General features: G+C 40.2%; 1 protein-coding gene across 2 annotated transcripts in view; it reads right to left on the bottom strand.

Moving 5' to 3' along the window:
• Positions 1-1390: 1390 nt before the first annotated feature.
• RNF128 (ring finger protein 128) overlaps positions 1391-20922 on the bottom strand; it is an 81578-nt gene continuing 62046 nt past the window's right edge. For both annotated transcript variants that reach the window (XM_075259059.1, XM_075259058.1), the window contains exons 3-7: positions 18735-18806; positions 10098-10180; positions 7477-7573; positions 6334-6499; positions 1391-5106 (exon numbers count right to left, since the gene is read on the bottom strand). In XM_075259059.1, coding sequence (XP_075115160.1) covers positions 4985-5106; positions 6334-6499; positions 7477-7573; positions 10098-10180; positions 18735-18806 — 540 coding nt within the window. In that variant the 3' untranslated portion in view covers positions 1391-4984. The remainder of the gene's footprint in view (positions 5107-6333; positions 6500-7476; positions 7574-10097; positions 10181-18734; positions 18807-20922) is intronic.

Raw genomic sequence — 20922 nt, 5'->3', positions numbered from 1 at the left:
AAGACCTGGTTTAAATAACCACAGTATCACTGTGCTTGATGGGCCAGCAAACTTGCCTGATCTTAACCCCATAGAGAATCTATGAGAGACCCCAGACCCAACAATGCCGATGAGCTGAAGGCTGCTATCATACAACCTGGGCTTCCATAACCCCTCTACAGGCTGATCCCTCCATGCCACATTAATGCATTCATGCAAAAGGAGCCCTGACCAAGTATTGAGGGCATTTATTGGACAGACTTTTCATTTGACCAACATTTCTGTGTTAATTTTTTTTTTTTTTTTACAGGTCTTATATAATATTCTAATTTTCTGAAATAATGACTTTTGGGTTTTCTTTGACTGTAAGCCATAACCATCAACATTAACAGAAATAAACACTTGAAAAAGTTCTCTCTGTAATGACTCAATATACTATATGGGTTTAGAAAGGAGCCATAATGAGGACTAAGATTTAAAGAGCTATTGTCCTGGGTATTAAGAATGAAAGGAGAACTGTGCCAGTCTAGGCCTGGTTCTGTGTAATATACTGATGTGATACCTGGTTCTGTGTAATATACTGATGTGATACCTGGTTCTGTGTAATATACTGATGTGATACCTGGTTCTGTGTAATATACTGATGTGATACCTGGTTCTGTGTAATATACTGATGTGATACCTGGTTCTGTGTAATATACTGATGTGATACCTGGTTCTGTGTAATATAATGATGTGATACCTGGTTCTGTGTAATATACTGATGTGATACCTGATTCTGTGTAATATACTGATGTGATACCTGGTTCTGTGTAATATACTGATGTGATACCTGGTTCTGTGTAATATACTGATGTGATACCTGGTTCTGTGTAATATACTGATGTGATACCTGGTTCTGTGTAATATACTGATGTGATACCTGGTTCTGTGTAATATACTGATGTGATACCTGGTCCTGTATTATATACTGATGTGATACCTGGTTCTGTGTAATATACTGATGTGGTCCCTGGTTCTGTGTAATATACTGATGTGATACCTGGTTCTGTGTAATATACTGATGTGATACCTGGTTCTGTGTAATATACTGATGTGATACCTGGTTCTGTGTAATATACAGATGCGATACCTGGTTCTGTATAATATACTGATGTGATACCTGGTTCTGTATAATATACTGATGTGATACCTGGTTCTGTGTAATATACTGATGTGATACCTGGTTCTGTGTAATATACTGATGTGATATCTGGTTCTGTGTAATATACTGGTGTGTATAAAAATAAGGTCTTCAAGGAGCCGATTTGTAAGATATGCTCTTAAACATGCAGACTAAATGTAAAAATAAAACCGCTTCATGAAACAACTAATTGAAGATGATTTATTTACATAATTTATTAATACAAATCAGGAGATATTTACAGAATTTTAAAATTTCCCAGTTACAGGTTGCTAGATTTTATAAAGGAACAAAAAAAAAAAATATAATTTTTCTTCCATTCACAAACATTAAATTATACATGAGGTTACTGCTATAAAGAACATGAAAATAAAGTGCGTTTTCCATTAAATTACAACGAGGGAGAACATCTGATCTCAGAGTTCACACCATGAATAGGTTATTATTTGTAAATATAAAATATATAAAATGGATTATTCTTCTAATAATCCTGCATTCTAATTTATCCATTTGCAATTAACCACAAAAAGGCATAAAATCTCTTAAAAATTCATATAGTCTCTATAGGAACACCAACCTAGGTCAAGTACATAGCGGTCATTGAACATGCATACTAGCCCAGTCCATAGAGGTATTTTTGCTGCTACCAATAATACATAGCACCTCTCGTGTACCCACATCGATGGACGTCCACAAATATGTAGGCATTTAGGCAACTATATTGAGATGATGATTTATTTTAAGGGGATCTGTCACCTATACTAGATTATATATAATTTTATTGGTTTTCCAGATTTGACTGATGTAAAGGGGTATGATTCCCTTGTCCATTGAAACAAAGGAGATTTTTTTACCAATGTTGGGTTCCGCCTTATTCTTCCAGTTCCTATTTCGGAGCGCTATATCACAGTAGTTGTGCACCATAGAAGATTGTATTACAACTCCAGTTGTTGGTAGAGGTAGAGCCGGTTTAATTTTTTGGAGGGGCTCAAAGACAAGAGTGTCACTGTTTTTAGATAAGAGAAACTTGCAGCTGGTTTATTGCACAATCGAAACTCCATTCCGTACATCTGGAAATAGCAGATTTTACAATATTTGCCTCATTACGATAAATCAGGACAGTTCTGAATTTTTAGCTACAAATTTTCCAGGTCTGAATACACCCCCTAGAAATCCCCTACTGCTACAACCTAATCCAGAGGTTCCTTAGGTACAAAGGTTTGTCTTAAGATAATGGAGAATGACTCAAATTGTACAATGGTGTAATGCCCAATGTATAGCTTCACATTCATTACGACATGGGTTTTTTCCGGGACTGTTAGGATAGGCCATCAATGTCAGTGGGATGGGGAAAGACATCTGGCCCCTATACTGATCAACTGTATATGACTTCTGCACTACACAGTGTATAGCATCTGAAGCAGATGACTTATATAATGGTTGTAGGAGTTTATGGCAGCTCTGCTCCCCGCTGAAGATAATGGGAGCCGTGCTATAATAGCATGGTCCATCCGCTACACAGTGTACAGAGCCATCTACCACCAGCTGTAAACACTCTATAGTACGGTGTCTGAAGGCAGTGTCAAACAGCTGATCTGTGTGGGGACCTTGTGTCATCCTATCCGTGATAGGCTATCAAAAAAGATTCAGAGAACTCCTTTGAACATTATACGAACACACAAATACAAAATTGTACTTTTACCTATCTTTTTAAGCAGCAACAGCATTTATATAGCTCCACAAACCTCTAAGAGTATGACTATTAGGCCAGGGGTCAATGGCGGCTTTGGCCACCGAGTCGGCACAACGTCCTAAGACGCCTTCACTAATTTACTGTAAGTAAATGGAGTAACCTTGCAATCCTGAGGGTGCTGCAACTGCAAATCCTAGTTGCAAAAAAATCCAGCAGTGCTGATCTTTTTGTCTCTGTCGCAGTAACCTTGGGTTCGCAACGTGACTCCATTAGTGAAGGAGTTGCAGGGTGACATGGCAATGTCTGGTTGCACGATGGAAGTTAGTGGTCAGTGTTGGCATGTAGCCCTAGCCTTATATAAATGAATATTTTATCTATGTATAATTATGTCATATTATATCTGTATAGATTTAATCAGGACTTCTTTGGCTACAATACTTACTATATAGAATGGTAATTTTAGTAGTTCATCTATTCTAATAGCAACTACTTGAAATGCGTTTACAAGTAACTCCCACTATATTTTAAGCCTTGTTCCGACAGGGCGGTTTTTGCACATTTTCAGCACTGAAACAAAGTATACATAGTAGATTTTCTTCTGTGGCTTTGAGAACATGGTCCAAGTCCATCCTATGACTATTATGTCAGATTTACACAGATTTTACACAGTACCAACTCCACAGAAAAATCTACATGCGACAAATGTAAACTAGCCCTTGAGATTGACTTTTGTTGTTATTAATCTACTCATTTTGGGAGAATATCCAATTCATTTCAAGGTCTCTTCTGCTTGTAATATCAATGGTTATTGTGGCCGTTTTTAGAAGTCTTCATTTGCAGATCTTAAAATTTTTTAAAAATAAAATATCTAATACTGTTTCATAGTAAAAGGGCAGAATGTGGAATTCTTGCTGTAGAAGCGCTCCAATATCTCCACCTCCCTTACAAAACAGAGCGACCCAACCCTGCCGTATAACATTCACAGTGTCTCATATTCCATGCCTTGACAAACACTGAATTACTAATTTTGGTAAAAATCTAACAATTCATTAACGTGACATCAAAAGTGATTAGAGCAAATATAGCATTAGAGATTTCGTGAGGTATCTAGTGCAAGACAAACTAAAACTAGATCATTTTGTCTAGATAGAAATTGGTATGTAAAATTACATTGTGTGTTATTATAATAAACTATGGACTGTCAAGGTTTTAGTATTTCTTTCTTTTTATAGTTAGATCCTTCTTAAAAGAAACAGTGAAAGTACTTGTACCTAGTCCCACCTTGCAGAAGATTTGCTTTTTTGTTCCAATTTTTTGAGCCAAAGCCAGGAGTGGATTTGACGAAAGGGAGAGGTATAAGAAGTCCTGGATTTCGCTCAGAAAAATCTGCAACAAAAAGCAACTTTTCCGCAACGTGGGGCCTTAGCGGTCAAGGGAATTTTTGGGGATAACCTGGATTTATCTGGTCTGACTGCTATTCACAGAATGGAGCAGGAAGCAGACAGCGCTGTTCTCTACTTATCAGGCGATCGATGAGATTCTGGGTGTCGACACTGATCTGATATCACTGACCTACCCCAAGGATAGCTCCGATACCAGATTAGTGATGGTTTGACACCCACCACCCCCAACAATAAGGAGCTCATGTACGTTAAGGCACAGATAATGGAGTAGGAAGCAGACAGCTCCAAGACAGAATCAAGTCACTAAAGCTTAGGTACCATTGAAATAAATGCGAGCTCATCTGCCCTACTTGGTCTGGTCTCTACACAGAGAACAGAGCTGTCTGCTACCTTCTCCCTTCTCTGTGTATCAGCTGACCAGTGGGTGTGCCAAGTGTCAGACACCTACTGATTTGATATTGATGACCGGTCCTTAGAAGAAGTCATCAATATTTTTAGCCCAGAAAAAAAAACAACAAAAAAAAAAAACATTAAAATTAAAATTCTAGTACATAAGGCTCCAGATCCAGCCAGCAATGAATGTAGGACCAAGTAAGATGCCTTTGCCTCCATCTGTACGAAGTGTAGGGGTGATGCCTTTCAGAGTCTATGTTTTCTGTTGTTTAAAACTATGTAGGAAGCTGGACTTGAAGAGCCCATGTCTGCACTGTCCTTTCATGGTGTCACTCAAGACTTCACGCTCTGAATGTGGGGGACATCTTCACTTTCGAATGTCGGATTATCCATGTGAGGAAGAACTTCAACCGCTGTGGCCGAGGCGTCATTGTTTACCAGCTCTACGTTCTCATCTAGAAAACCAAAGAGATTGGGATTGAAATGAAATTCACTTTGTAAAGACTCGCGTCTCAATAAATGTATGAATTATTCAGTTTTGTATATACCAGGTGAATATGGTGACATTTGATTATAGGGTTAACAGCACTAGCATGGATTTATAGCAGTACGTTATTACAGTTCAGTGCTGGGCAGCTAGGCGAAGTTAGAAATCTGTACAAAAACGGTCTTTGGTTCAATTAGCAACTAATAAAGATCATTAACTAAAGCGTCATGGTGCACAAAGGGTGGAATCACTATAGAAGCAACCACTGTGACCCAGAGTATAATGCAAAGGTCCTATTAGTTAAGTTAGTGTAACATCCTAGGGGAGAGTTCACACTACTGTTATTAATGTCCGTTGCTGTCTTCCATCATAGGATGACAGCAACGGACATTAAACAGTCACAGACTGATTCTGTATCCGCTTCCATTGACACTAATGTAAACAATATGATCAGAATCAGTCTATGACTATTTTCTGTGACAGTTCAATGTCCGTTGCCATTATTCTGTGATGGAAGACAGCAACGGACATTAGTAACAGTAGTGTGAACATCCCCTTAGCATGCCAATCCCATCTACACATTACAGAAAAAAAATCTGCAGCAGAAATGTGATTTTCAAAAACTCCAAAGTTTTTTAAAATCACAACATGTCAATTTACCCATGGGGATTCCACGGTGCACATTCAGTCGCGGCTGCCGCGTCAGGATGCCAGTGCAGTGCACGGCATCCCGTCGTGGCTTTCCGCTACCGGATTAGGCCCAAATGAATGGGCCTAGTCCAGAGGGTGCTGTCGCGAGGCGGACGCCGGGGCTGAATCTGTCACAGAATCTGCCTGAAGAAAGGGCAGCTCGCTACTTTTTTCCCGCTAGCGGGAACAAACGGCTAGCAGAAAAAAAAAAAAAAAAGAACGCTAGCGGTCTACATGGACCTCTATGTTGAGGGGGCAGATTTTGAGGCGAATTCCGCGCCACAATCCACCCCCTCTTGCCCCGTGTGAACGAGCTCTAATAGGGGGTAGAAAGTCCGCAGAGAGCGGTTATGTGGTTTTTACAAATAGGTTTACTTCTTACAGGAAAGAAAAGTCATAAAAACAGCAGAAAATGAAAATATGGCAACATAGAGATAAAGCATGGCTTCTTATTGTGTTTTTGGGATCGTACCCATATGATTTACAGTAATGCGAGTATACTCACATAGGTTCTCTGGTTCTTCTGTAAGCTCTTCCAGACCACGGACAGAGGCGTATCCAGACGACGCATTGTCACTACGGGTCTCTTCCTCTACTTGCATTGTAGTCTGTTGAACCTCACTGGATACAGAAGATATTGCCACGGAGGTATCTTGTTCTTCTTCATCAGCCTTCAAATGAGCAGTAGAGACATCTCTTATTACAATGTAACCATTGATGGTTTGCGCAACTATCCCTATAACCTTTTATGCGTCAGGCTGCCATTTTGAGATCTTAATTTTGTGAATGGTATTTCTGTAGACTCTTGAAATGTAATATACTCAATGTGAAGTGCTTTTGGGAGGGGGGGGGGGGGGGATGGTCAGTGCCGGGACACACTAATGGGTTAAATTTTGTTTCTGCTTTTTTTTTTTTTTTTAAATTGTTATTCTTCCGTAGGTTCTTTTTTGTAAGATTTGAAGTTATGGGAAACCTTAGGATCTATATATTATTTTTCTACATTAAATTTTTCAATACCAAAATGATCTCAGTATCAGAAAAAAAAATAAAAGTTGCAAAAATCAAAAATCCAGAACAAAGTCAGCATACTTACGGAATATAAGGGCTCGTTGACACGGGGCAAGAGGGGGCGGATTTTGGCGCTGAATCCATCCCCCTCACAGTAGCGGTCTGTTTAGACCGCTAGCTTACTTTTTTCCGTGAGTGGCATGTTGCCGCTCACGGAAAAAAGAAGTGAGCTGCTCTTTCTTCAAGCGGATTCCACGGCTGATTCAGCCCCGGCGTCCGCCCTCCGGACTAGGCCAATTCATTTGGGCCTACTCTGGAGCAGGAAGTTTCCCGTGTCACATTCAGGACCAAAATCCGCCAATACGTCCCCCATGTGAACTAGCCCTAAGTGTTCAGCATATGCAATACTCAGTTTATCTACGGTTACAACTATTTTACTATATGTGAATCTTAATTATTTTTGGTTCCAATCTTGGGTTTAGCTTATAGCAATGAAATTGAAGAGATAAAAAAAGCCCTTTAAAAATGGAGGTGTACGTTTGTAATGGTTGTCAAAAATGTTACAGTCATGTGAATAAGGCCTAAAGGTAATACAATTCCTATATCATGTTGTTGGTCTGTGTCTTGTCTTGTGACTTACTGCAATTCCTAAAGATTTCAGAATGTCGCACTTGCACATTGGACATGTTCGGTGTTCCAACAACCAGGGATCAATGCAATTCTTGTGGAAGAAATGACTAAAATGTGGGAAAAAGGATAAAATTTGTTAACATTTGGATGCACCTTTTTGTAATAAATAAATAAAACATATATCTCTTTCATCCTGGTCATTCATAGAAGCTTTGCCTTCTCAATAGGTTAGATGAAAGAACGAAAATGGATAACATATTGAAAAGAAGCACGTTGGAGCCCCAGAATGGGGTCTTCTCCAGGTACATGACAATAGTCTATGTTCAGCCATATTTTCTATTAGCATTTATGACCCAGTTTATGAAGTTAATATTAATAAGGATTCCATTATTGGTATATAGGTAGCAGTTTATTCCTTGAGTCCATCTCCTCAGTTCGCCTCATGGATGGTGCGACCCGGCTCATGATAAAATAACAATATAACTAAAATAAATCAAGGTGAAATAAAAGGTTGAATCTGTTCCCTGGAGGTTTTGCAGCTCGGTAAGGCTGGATTCAGTCCCAGAAACCACTTGTAAGCAGAACTTTTATCTCTGCATTTTTCCGCATTCTTTGCGTAGAATCTGTATGGAAATCTGGTGAACCCCATTATAGTCTACGTGGTCCATAGGTTTGCGCAGGTAATCACTTTTTAAGCAGACTAGATTTCCATTTTTTAGGGAACCTCAAAGAACAGAAAACCGAACGCTAGTGAGAACCTAGGAGAACACGGTACTAAAATGAAAAGTAATTGTCCATATTATGGATAATGATATCCTCCAATCTGCCGCCATCTTGTGGATGGGTCAAAAGCCTTGCCTAAGTGGGGCAACGCGGTGGCTCAGTGGTTAGCACTGTAGCCTTGCAGTGCTGGAGTCCTGGGCTCGAATCCTGCCAGGAACAATATCTGCAAAGAATGTTCTCCCCGTGTTTGCATGGATTTCCTCCCATTCTACAAAGACATACAAGAAGTACATTGTGATCCCTATATGGGGCTCACAATCTATATAAATAAAAGCCTTGCCTAAAAAAAAAAAAAAAAAGGGGTTGTGGCTTTACAGAATATAAAAAAGGTTATATTAGGAAGTTATGGGCTAACCTTTTAAGAGTTACATTAGTTCATGTACAAAGAACACTTTAGTTCTTTACATTTGAAATAGAATCCTTAAACTACAAACCCCTTTTATCTCATTGTTTTGTGGTGCTACAATACACATTGGTGGTGGTTATAAATTATATCTTACTATGGCCTGCAGGTGGCACTATTCCCTCTGCTTCTATTTGTTCCCTCTGCCAGATCAGTATCCAGGTCACAAATCCAGGGTGCTGGAGACAATCTATACCTTATATTGAGCAACGCTTTTCAACACCAGTTGAGTGCCTTTTTCAAGCCATATAAACAGTTAATATAGAGGGAGATATATTATATATATATATATATATATATATATATATATATATATATATGTTAATAAAACAGAAGGAAGTGTCTGTTGGCGGATGTAGATAATACCACCAAGCAGTTCTTAGAGAGTATATTAAAATAATAATCAGGGTCCATTCACACGGAGGAAAATGGTGAGTAATTTGGTGTGTAATTTCAGCGCTGAAAAAAAGCCTCCCATTGACCTCAATGGATTCCTTTTTCTGCAAAAGATTTTCTAAGCTCAAAGAGAGGCTTTCTAGATTTATAAACCCTGATGGGTTACATGAGACAATGGATACCTCCTTTTAAATTGTCTTTAATTGTGATTTGTGGCTTCTCATTAAATTTTTCTTAGTACCTTTCTCTTCCTGGGAAAGCTGGGTGATATAACAGCCTCTATGTCTTCCCTCTGGCAAACCATAGATGCATACTTTGACACTGTTTTGGAAGCTAAAACCAGAGGTTTGTATGTCCTCTCCTTTTAGGATTCCCCCCACCTCATATGGGCTTCAAATAAAAGCACCAGAAAAAGCTACCGAGCATAATGTGGGAAGAGGCAGATACCGGTAGATTTGGTTAGAGGAAGTCACACAGCGTCAGAGGTGATCTTTGCCACTAAATATACAGATCAGGTATGGTGATGTAATACTCTTGTGTGCATGAGCCCCTAACCTGTATTAATATTACATATAGTTTTACCCATTACAGACAACTACCGTAATTACAGCCAAAGCGGTCTACATTAAATGCCCACATTGCTTGATCAGCCATTTCCATCTTAATCCCCATGATCTTATTTTTCCAAAACTAAGCAGCTTAAACCCAACATGAGAGGTCACTTACAGATCTGTCACCTATTCAGACATGAGAGTTTTAGCAAATATTGCCAGGTAGTGAAGGAGCATACGCCTTGAACCTTTGGCTAGTTGCATGGAAATGGTTAACTCCCTGACCAGATTGTCCACATAGTGATAGCAAGGCGGCCCACAAGCAGATTGGCACAGGATAGCTTACTGGTTTGTGAAATGTTGGTATTGTATCATATTTCACGTTATGTCATGTATGGTATATGCCTATGTCACTTACGGTATGGTATAAGCCTATGTCACTTACGGAATGGTATATGCCTATGTCACTTACAGAATGGTATAAGCCTATGTACTTACTTGCATGTTAAGATTCGCACAACATCATTTGCTTTGTAGGCTTCAATACAAACAGCACAGCTATCACCATCTGGACCGAGCACCTAGTGAGGAGACATTAAGAAAAAAATTGGTTAATGAGGACAGTGAATTAGCCAATAATGCTGTACATATTAATGGGCTTTATGATTCATTACTAACCTAATGCAAATTAGGGTCTGTCAGCAAGGTGACAGTAACACTGGCTCCTCAGGGGCGGGTCTCTGTGTGCTGAATATCAGGCAGTGTTACCGCCCACTTGGCTAGTATACCCCGATTTGCATCAACACCAAAAGGGCTTATATCTTTGGAACAACTGAACGGTTTGGGGTAAACAAAATACCAAAATGCTTAGGTTGATCGAGTCTCTCATTGCACTTTTCAGACCTGTTGAGTGGTCCTCTTTAAAGAGTCTGACAGTGGCTATTTTGTATTGCAATTTTGATAAAAAGTGGATTTTGTACTTGTAATAGCCGTGATAGAAAAACTATTCTACAACATCGTTTTTTTTTTTTTAATAACTGTTTTTTTCCGCCACTATCCCCCCGGAAATATACAAATACATTTGCAGCTGTACCTATACAAACTGGAAGAGGGAATTAGCTTGCTTATACTCATTCCAGAATCTTATTGTCTCTCAATTCTCCAGGGTAAGGTCTTCTCCGTCACATGTATCAGTGTGCAATTACTTGTTCTTATTTATTCTCCAGGGCTCAACAGCTTACAAAACACATCCATCTGTCATGTACTAAATCTTATAGATGTACTAGTGCTCAATTTGTTACCTGGCACCATGTACGTGACACCACAGTGCCTCCTTACATGTGCTTTGTCATAGGACTGCAGTTAAACGGCATTCCCACCATAACAATAGATCACTTATCCATTGGATTTGGGACTCATGATTTATGAGAAAGGGGGTCTCGTGCTCCATTTGAACGGAGAGACAGTCGAATTCAGGGCTTAGTAATCTTCCCAGTCTTATAGACTTGAATGGAGAGGAGTTGTGCATGTGCTTAACTGGTGAGGGTCACTGTGGATAGGTTACATAATAATAATAAAACATTTTATTTATATAGCACCAACATATTCCGCAGCGCTGTACAATTTATAGGGTTCAGATACAGACATACATAACAAAGAACGTCATTTCACACAATGGGACTGAGGGCCCTGCTCAAAAGAGCTTACAATCTATGAGGTAGAGGGGGTGACACAAGAGGTAGCAGGGGCGGCATTGCTTAAACAGTGTTCAGACAATTTTGTGCATTAGGAATTGTGATAGGCTTGTCTGAAAAGATGCGTCTTTAGTTTGCGTTTGAAACTGTAGAAGTTGGGAGTTAATCTGATTGTCCGGGGTAGAGCATTCCAGAGAAGTGGTGCAGCTCGGGAGAAGTCTTGTATACGAGCATGGGAGGTTCTGATAATAGAGGATGTAAGTGTTAGGTCATTGAGTGAGCGGAGAGCACGGGTTGGGCGGTAGACAGATGAGGGAAGAAATGTAGGGAGGTGCGGCATTATGGAGAGCCTTGTGGATGAGAGTAATAACTTTATATTTTATTCTATAATGAATAGGCAGCCAATGTAGTGACTGGCACAGACCAGAGGCATCGCTGTAGCGTCTAGCCTGATAGATGAGCCTGGCCGCTGCATTCAGAATAGATTGTAGAGGGGAGAGTTTAGTGAGGGGAAGACCGATTCGTAAGGAGTTATAGTAGTCAAGGCGAGAATGAATCAGAGAGACAATAAGTGTCTTTAGTGTATCTCTGGTAAGGAAAGGGCGTATTCTGGAGATGTTTTTGAGGTGGAGGTGACATGAACGTGCGAGTGATTCAATATGAGGGGTGAAGGAAAGGTCTGCGTCAAATATGACCCCAAGGCAGCGGGCATGCTGCCTAGGAGTTATAGTAAGGCCTGAGACTGCAATGGATATATCATAGTAGATGAGGTTGGATGAAGACATCAGTCCATGAAGTCCAACCTATAACCCTACAGTGTTGATCCAGGGGAAGGCAAAAAAACCCCAAAACCCATGAGGCTTAAGTCAATTGCCCAATTTCAGGGGGGAAAAAAAATTCTTTCCCGACTACAATCTGGCAGTCAGTATAAAAACTCTGGATCAACGTGTCCTTAAAATCTAGAATCTATAACCTGTAATATTATTCTCTTCAACAAAGGCGTCCAGGCCCTCTTGATCATTGGTTACAGTGAGACAACCCCTTTAGTGATCTTAGGCCCCATTCACATCTGCGTTCGGGTTTACGTTCAGGGAGTCCGCTTGGGGACCCCCTTAACGGAAACCTATATGCATTAAAAAGCAGTTACCATGGGGCAACAAGGCGGCTCAGTGGTTAGCACTGCAGCCCTGGAGTCCTGAGTTCAAATCCTGCCAGGAACAACATCTGCAAGGAGTTTGTATGTTCTCCCCGTGTTTGCGTGGATTTCCTTCCATTCTACAAAGACATACTGATGGGGGGGGGGGGAAGGGGGGGGGGGGAAGTGTATTGTGATCCATATATGGGGCTCACAATCTGCATTTCAAAAAAAAAAAAAGGTTACCTGGGAAATCCACAGACCCATAGACTATAATGGGGTCTGTTTGGTTTCCGCATGAAACGTGGAGAGAAGTGTCCTGCAAGCAGCAGGTTTTGTGCAAAAACCACACAGACCCTATTATAGTCTATGGGGTCCACGTCGTTTCCTTAGGTAACCGCTTTTTAATGCGTATAGGTTTCTGTTCGAGGTGGTCCCCAAGCAGACTCCCCAAATGGAAATGCAAACACAGATGTGAATGGGACCTTAGATCCTGGAGTTATTTGAAACGCACAAAAAAAAAAAATAGGAAAAAAAATATACGTAACCAATATGTTCTACGCCTTCCTCCAGTTTCTTCATAGCGTGTTACACAATACAGGTTATTTATACGTATCAGCCTCTATTGAATGCAGAGACCTTAATATGGAAGGTAAAAATAGAAGCTTTATCTGAAATCTGATGAAATGGTATTATCTTTATGGGTGAAGTTTTTCAGGCAGCGGGGAACTAGTCGAGCGAGTCTTGAACAACAAGTGGCCCCTATGTGAATAGAGGAGATGTAAATCACTAGAGGGATCATTTGCTGAGGTCATACAGAAGGAAAGCTGAAACTGTAGAGGCAGCCTTCCTGTGGTGACTCACGATGCTTTTCCCTCTAGAAAAGCCTTGGTGTTGTTTACCAGTACATTGTACAGTATATACACCAGTGCTAGATGGCGGACTATAAATCATGTCTGCTCATTGCTACAGTTTGGTTTGTAATAAGAGTCCTTGCTTTGCAATGCAAGATAAGCTAGACCATGGTAGGAAGGGCTTGGCATAGTTGGACTCTCTCAGACGTCGATAAAAGAAAGAACAAGCCTTGTCATAAGGAAACATTCTTTAAAGGAATTGTTATGGAATATCCCTCTGCCTCTTATCTCGCAATTTAGTCCTCCAACTGATTTAGAAAGACAAAGACTGGACCTCTTGAAGGTCATAAGCGATGGCCCTCAGGATACCTGAGAAAAGGGTAAAGCTGACCAGACCCCAGTTTTTATAGGATGCAACCAACTCAGACAAAGAATAATGATAATCATCTGTCATATGTGTACAAGAGTATATAGCTCCTATTCAGGTAAATGATAGTTACATAATACTCTGAGGGAGTAGGCGATCAGGGGATAGGATGATCAGAACTGCATACTGTGAAAATGAAGCACCAATCCCAAATTAATGTGGACCATCAGCTTTAAAAGAAAATATAACTGAATAGTACAGGTGAATAGATGAAGCTTTGTAATGTATCTTTATTAAAGAAATAGGTTTAATTCTCCATTTATAAGGGCGCGTATATATTATTCTATGGAGAGGGGAGGGTGGAGGAGGAGACTGCTGGAAAACACATATTAATGCTGCTGCTATACTCTGCTACACTAAGTCAGGGAGCGTTTCTGACACAACTGAATCAATGTACAGAATGAGGCAGTAACTCAATTAACTAGCCGGCCGCATCATCCTCCTCCCTCTCCCCTCTCCATAGAATTTGATATGGGAGATTGATACAGAGACAAATTCTGTGGAAACTAAGAAGAAGAGAGAGTGGAGAGATGTCCTTACCAATCTATATTATAAAGTGACATGTACTATTCATTTCTAAAGTGTTTTATAACTGGAGGTAAGGCCACGGCTACTTAAGACCATGAGAAGCTTACGAGGACGCGTCCAGCTTTGGGTACAGCTTTGCTACAATTCATTGTGTTGTTCATAGGATGCATTTTTATTCACAAAATAAAAGAAATAAAAATTTTAATTCTTTTTAAAGACTGTATTTAGCTTCCTTATTTGCAAATATAGGATTACTAGATATAATAAAGACATATATTCATCCCTGGAACCACTTGAGGATGCATCCGCCTCAATTATAGGATAATCCTAAAATGATCATCCAGTGGAAATTTAGAGAAAACCTTAGTCATTATATGGGAAATCCTATGAAGTAAAACAACAGAGAACAGTAATAGAATGGCAAATATAAGATAAGTGTTAGATAACTTGCTACAATATATCATTGTATAAAGTCTGTCATATGGGAAGAGTTTAGCGGTCTGAATATATATGTCTGACAAATGCCCTAGTGTGACAGTAAAGTTGTAATGAGATGTATTAGCCACAGGCTGCTACCATATAGAAACCATATTGTAACAGCAAGTATATGATATGTAGTTATGATATACAAGTGGTAAAGACGGGCTAACATTTTGACTTAACTTTTCCATTAAAGGGGAAGCCGAGAATTAGGAAAACATGGCTGCTTTTTTGCTGAAATGACGCCAAACCTGTCCAGTTTAGCAATACAGGAACAACAGACAACCCACAAAGGGAATGAGGTTGAGCTTCAATAACATACACAACCTGTGGACAAATTGTCAGTGTTTTCTCTAAACACAATCCCTTTAATTAAAAGCGGATGCTTGGCGTTGTAAAGCAATGGGATTACATAACATGGCTTTACATAACATATCACTTTGTCTAACCTAAATGTAACCGCTACTTGTTACTTTACAAAGGCTGACACTTGTAGGACACTTCTCTGGTTTAGGTGGAGCTGGAAGTCCTATGAAGAAGTAGTTGGCATAATGCCAGTCTTACCAGGCACATACCAAGGTTAGGGAGCTGTAGTTTTGGTACATGAGTAATCCTATTTTTGCACTCATCATTGGTCTGCGCCTTGATCTTTACAGAAAGTCCTTACTAGGTGGTAGAAAAATACAATAGGCAGAAATATATTCCCTAATACTACCGGGAATATCTCTGCCAAGAAGAATGCTAATGTATGCAACAGACATTAATATAATAAATAAATTTTATATATATATTTATATATATATATATATATATATATATATATATATATATACACATATACACACACACACATATACACACACACTCATGTATGTAATGCAACAGACAATTACAGGTGAAGGATTTCTTGCAATAGTGTAATAATATGCCAAAATGGTTGTGCACTGGTGAAAACTTTTCACTAAATATCTGACCCATTGCATGAAGATATGGAGCTTTCTATGTCCCCAGTGAGCAGGTTCCACCTGGGACCTAGTGCTCCTCCCATGGTGCATGTGTAAATAATCACTGTCCATGTGACTTTAGCTTCTTCTCCAAGTCCAAATTGTAAAACAATGGTGTTCTGTATGTCAGTCTTAAGTCCCCAGCTGGCAAGAGATGCACTTCAATTATTAAGAAGCCTCAGCCTCTTTATAAGTAAGGCATACTCCCATGGCCTAAATTTCACCAAAAACCCATGCCAACTTCCTGGTATGATGGCATGAGTTATATAGCGGTAGAAACATTGGCACATCTTTGTGCACCAAACATGCAACAAAATCGTTTTCAGGCATAGAGGGAATAGGAAATTTCTTTCAGTGTATATTGCCCCCATCCTAGAGCGAATTCTTGATAGTGGCAGTAACGTGCGCTGAAGCGATCTCTCAGATACTAGAAAGGGGCACAGCTTTAGTACCCACAACTGCAATCATCAAGAATATGGCGAGTGAGCAGTGAAGCCCATAAGAAAGTCATACAAAGAAAAAATTGTCCCGCAACCATTAAGACTAGAGATGAGCGAGTAGTATTCTATCGAATACCTCCCCACCATAGGAATGCGTGTAAGCGGCCAAACACCAAGGGGTTAAGCACATTGAATATTCGAGGAGTTTAACCAAAAACCTCATTGTCTTGAGAATAAGGCAAATGGCCAGGAGCTTATGCAGTGATTTTATTCTTTCCTTAGTTTGAGTTTTATTGCCGTGTTGTACAATGAATAAAGTAACATAAAAGAAATACATTGTAGCGCGGTAAATATTAGGTTGTTGAAGAATACGTCACATAGATACAACCTTATTTGTTCTAGGAATCATTTACTTCCTTGTTAGGATAACCTAACACAAAAGGCAAATGAGACAACAGAAAGTACAGTGCAGGGTATATGACAGATCTGGTAGACTTGGTCAGGGCGTAACCCTACTAACACAGGTATAGGTGTATTGGAGCAGATAAAAGGTCATATTATGTACACGGTTTCGTTTCACCGCACTAAGAATCTAAATCTGTTTAATCCACTGAGCTGTGTGTAACTAGTTCAGTTACATCCGCCAATACAGCGCTCGGGCTCATAGGGCAGGATATGCAGAGTATTCAGTTTCCTTCTTCTGTAAAACAGGTGTCCAGAAAGCGGAGTATTGCGACCGATATCATGCCAGCAGATGGAATGCAACATCAGCAAGTGAAATCTGGTTGTTTTAAGGTTTCCATCAGAATGTGAGATATGAAAATCTTGAAACAAAACTTCAATACTCCAATAACGTAATAAAATAAATTAGCCCTAGTGTGCGTATATAACATGGGGAAATTAGATTGGTTCTGGACTCCATGATGGTTTTATCATAGATAGGAGTGATCCTAGCCTCTCTGCTGCCTGAGGCAAACTATAGAAAGCCCCCCACCCTCATCCTTTATAAAAAAAAAAAAAAAAAAAAAAAAAAAAAAAAAAAAAAACACCATTCCCTACCTATTGTTTAATTGCAATAGTTAGTGGCCGATACTTTCTACTCACCCGTCCACGCTCTTATACAGTCCGCCTTCTGCTGCCATCTCCAGGGTGCGCTGTAGCCAAGACTGAAGAACGCCAGGAAAGTAGTGTCTTGACACAAGTACAGCGCTGCCTAAAGCTGGCGGCAGAGGCCGTGCGACACTAGAGCGTGGATGGGTAAGTAAAAATTATCAGCAGCTATATATTGAAATAATACATAGCAGCAGGTTTAAAAATAATATTTATTCCATGAAGCGCTGCCGAGTCCTCAGAGAAGATGCGCCCCTAATCACAGAATGCATAGACAAGCATCTCTTCGCATTAGATAAATGTTGGCCAACCAAGCCAATATGTGGTGAGAAAGAAGAAGTGGGCATGTAAATTTTCAGCTACCTGAACATGTTGTTCTCTGGGAAGGTATGCTGCTGGCAGGAGTGTCTGGCAGTGATGTTACTTCCCATCCACATTCAGAAAACATGCACAAGCTGAACGTTTTGTTCTCAAGGGAGATATATAGCTGCCAGAGGTAAGAGACGAGACAGGCCAAGTGCGCATGGGGAAGGAGGGACACAGGAAGAATGGCTGGCAGCCAGAGAAATGCTATAAAAGGGTTTTTTTCCCAAAAATTTTTATGCAACCCCAAAATATATGATCCATGCACAGGATCATATAAGGGGAGTATAAGTATTTGTGTTAAACATTGAGGGGAACGTAATGTAGGGGGCAGAAACTGGGGTCATATGGGGGGGGGGAACGGCATCACATTGGGGCAGATGAAGGGGGACATGAGTCTGGGGGAAGAGATGGGGGGACGAATCTGGGGGCAGAGAAAGGGGACATGAAACGGGGCAGAGAAAGGGGGACATGAAACGGGGCAGAGAAAGGGGGACATGAAACTGGGGACAGATAAAGGGGTTATATGAAACTGTGGGAGAGATGGAGGGGGGAAATATAATTTACAGGTGACTATAGGAGGATTATAATGCGTGGGGGCACATGAAAAATGAATGAGAATGGGCAGAGTCAACATAAAAGTGGACCGAGCCAAGTTTGCAGTGGTCGCGCATATTTTGTCCCTCTTTCGGCTCTTCAAAAGTTGGGAGGTATGTTAAAGGGATATTACACATTTAGCTAATCTGTGCTGCAAGTGCTAAAACTGTAGTTTAGTTCCTATCTAATCCCTAAGAAGGGCTTTGAGCGCATGTTTTAGCAGCCATTTTGGGAGCAGAGCTGCTACGACTAAATTAGAAAGCTTTAATACGCGAGGGCAGTGGACCAGTTTTACAATCCATCCATCCATAGGTGTAGCTATAGGAGGTACAGCAGTAGCAGTTGCTATTGGGTCCTGGACCTTGAGGGGGCCCCAAAGGCCCGTCTACTACATAAACCATACCACTATTCTAAAGTGCACAAGGTATTTAGTGACCCCATAACAGATTTTGCATTGGGGCCCCATAGCTTCCAGTTACGCCTGTGCTTCCAACCATTATTACCTTATCTCCTTGCTTGATGGTACGCAACTGCAGCCGCCCAATTGCTTTCTTTGCTTCATCTTTTAATCTTTTCTGCAAGAAAAAAAAAGCAAAGCCGTTAAAAAAAAAAATGAGCTAAAGATTGCACACAGAAGAAAATCTATACATAGAAGATTGTTTAACACCTTTGTAAGGAGTTCTCAGGTTCCTAAGACACAAGATTTACCCTAGCTACATAAAAAGCAAAGAATACCTGTTTGCCTTGTAACCTGGGACTCCCCATAGTGAACTGTAGAGGTGAAGGTTACACAGATTGCTAATAAGCCGCAATGGAAAATGTTAGATTATTTCAGATTTTTACAAGAAATCCTTGGACAGGTTCATTATCTTCCATAGCCCATTGCAATAAATGCTAATACTCCTGTAATCTGAAAAACACTAGTAAGTGTCAAATTCAGATATTTTTTATCCATTTGTAGGAATGCATGATAAAATTTAGCAACCATTATAGCTCCCACTGGGATTTTCGACCAACTTTTTACAGCTGAATGGCAGATCCTGCATGTCTACCTCTGCAGTCAAACGTTCCCCCTGGGATATACCTACAGGAGGTAAGGAAGCTGGAGTTACACTTGGATGTGGAGCCTCGGGGGACCTTAAAGGTCCCTCTTCCCCAAACGAGGAAACCAATAGCATATTATACGTGATATATAGGGTGCAGCAATATAAGATGTTGCACATTTGCAGATTTAGAGATAACAGAAAATTTAAAGGAGAACATTCTGTCTTGTGGGACTGTGTTAGGATACGTATACATTGTATTTGTGCTTGGAGATTAATATTTACACCAGAAAAGCTCCCATCGTATGCATTAAACATATCCATAGGGCCAGAAGAGTGTCCGCCATACTGGTACGCCATGCCATGCTATTTTTCAAATTGTATCGGAAAGTACAACAAATTTCATTTTCCAAACCGGATGCCTCCACTTGTACAATATTGGTCTAACTACCCCATTACAGGTCCTTACCCAACTCATATGGGGCCGGAAATCAGAGATATGGGGAGTTGCGTAGCAGAAACCATAATGGGCACGATGGCCGTTATAACAATGTCCATCATATGTCTATTTTCAGAACACATTGTATTTTGTGTCTATTCACTCCTCGACCCAATAAAGTTAAAAGGTTTTCTGCAATCAGTTCCAAGCAAAACCAGAATGAACCAACCAGGGTGTATGGACAGGTGACCATGTAGCTGTGCAACCCAGGTGTAAATATGGATCTGTACAAATGGTCAAATTCCACCAGCGCTGAAGAACATGCAGGGATAGTCAGTGCCAGTCACCCATTTTATAAATCAATCTGTTGTGCTTGTGTACTATCAGCAGGCCGGCCACGTAACAAAAGCATGACAGATAGTGGGGTTGCTCATAGCAGGAGGAGGAGTTCAGCAGTACTTCTAGATGGAGCCGTCTCTGGGCGACACATTAAATATTAGATATGCTCAAACTATCTGCGGCATTTAGTAAGAATTTATCAGTATAAACACAACTTACTGGAATAAGTAATAGGCACATAAACTCATATTTACTCTCCACGTAGGAACAAACAGGTTTGGATGTAAAGATTTCCATCATCTTTAGTATTCTGTACAGTGTTACATTTATTGTGTGCTGTGCGGGGCTTCTGTTGGATCCCCCCACCATCCATTGTTATATTGTCACCCTCTTACTGTGCAAAAACAATAGACTGTATAGTGCATAGGTAACAGAGCCCAAGTTCTACCATAAAATACTCAACTAATACTAACATACAGTGACTTAGGTAATAGCAACAATGTCTAAGGGGGATTATCACTAGAACCCAGCATGTCATCCCAGCTCTGCAGATAGATAAGGTTTCACTTGAATAAAATAGGGCTTTCCCATTGTAAATTGGGGCCTCTGCTGCTTAGATATCATTGTTTTTGTCGATATGCAAATTAGGTCTTTGGAGCAACAAGGGTATCCCTATTGCTCCAGAGAGATAAGTGGCAACGCTCTCATTGTTCCAATGCATATGGACAAAACTGTTGATATTTTGGCACCGGAGACACCAGTTTACAAGGGGAAAGCACTGACTGAGGCAGGTGACCTTAACTTATCCTTCTGCATGATTTTCCTCTGCAGACTCTCTGTTACAATTATATCTATGGGAACGCCGCCGGC

This window comes from Leptodactylus fuscus, chromosome 11, assembly GCF_031893055.1.
Source record: "Leptodactylus fuscus isolate aLepFus1 chromosome 11, aLepFus1.hap2, whole genome shotgun sequence".
Lineage (NCBI taxonomy): Eukaryota > Metazoa > Chordata > Amphibia > Anura > Leptodactylidae > Leptodactylus > Leptodactylus fuscus.
This window is presented reverse-complemented; position numbering and strand designations above follow the sequence as displayed.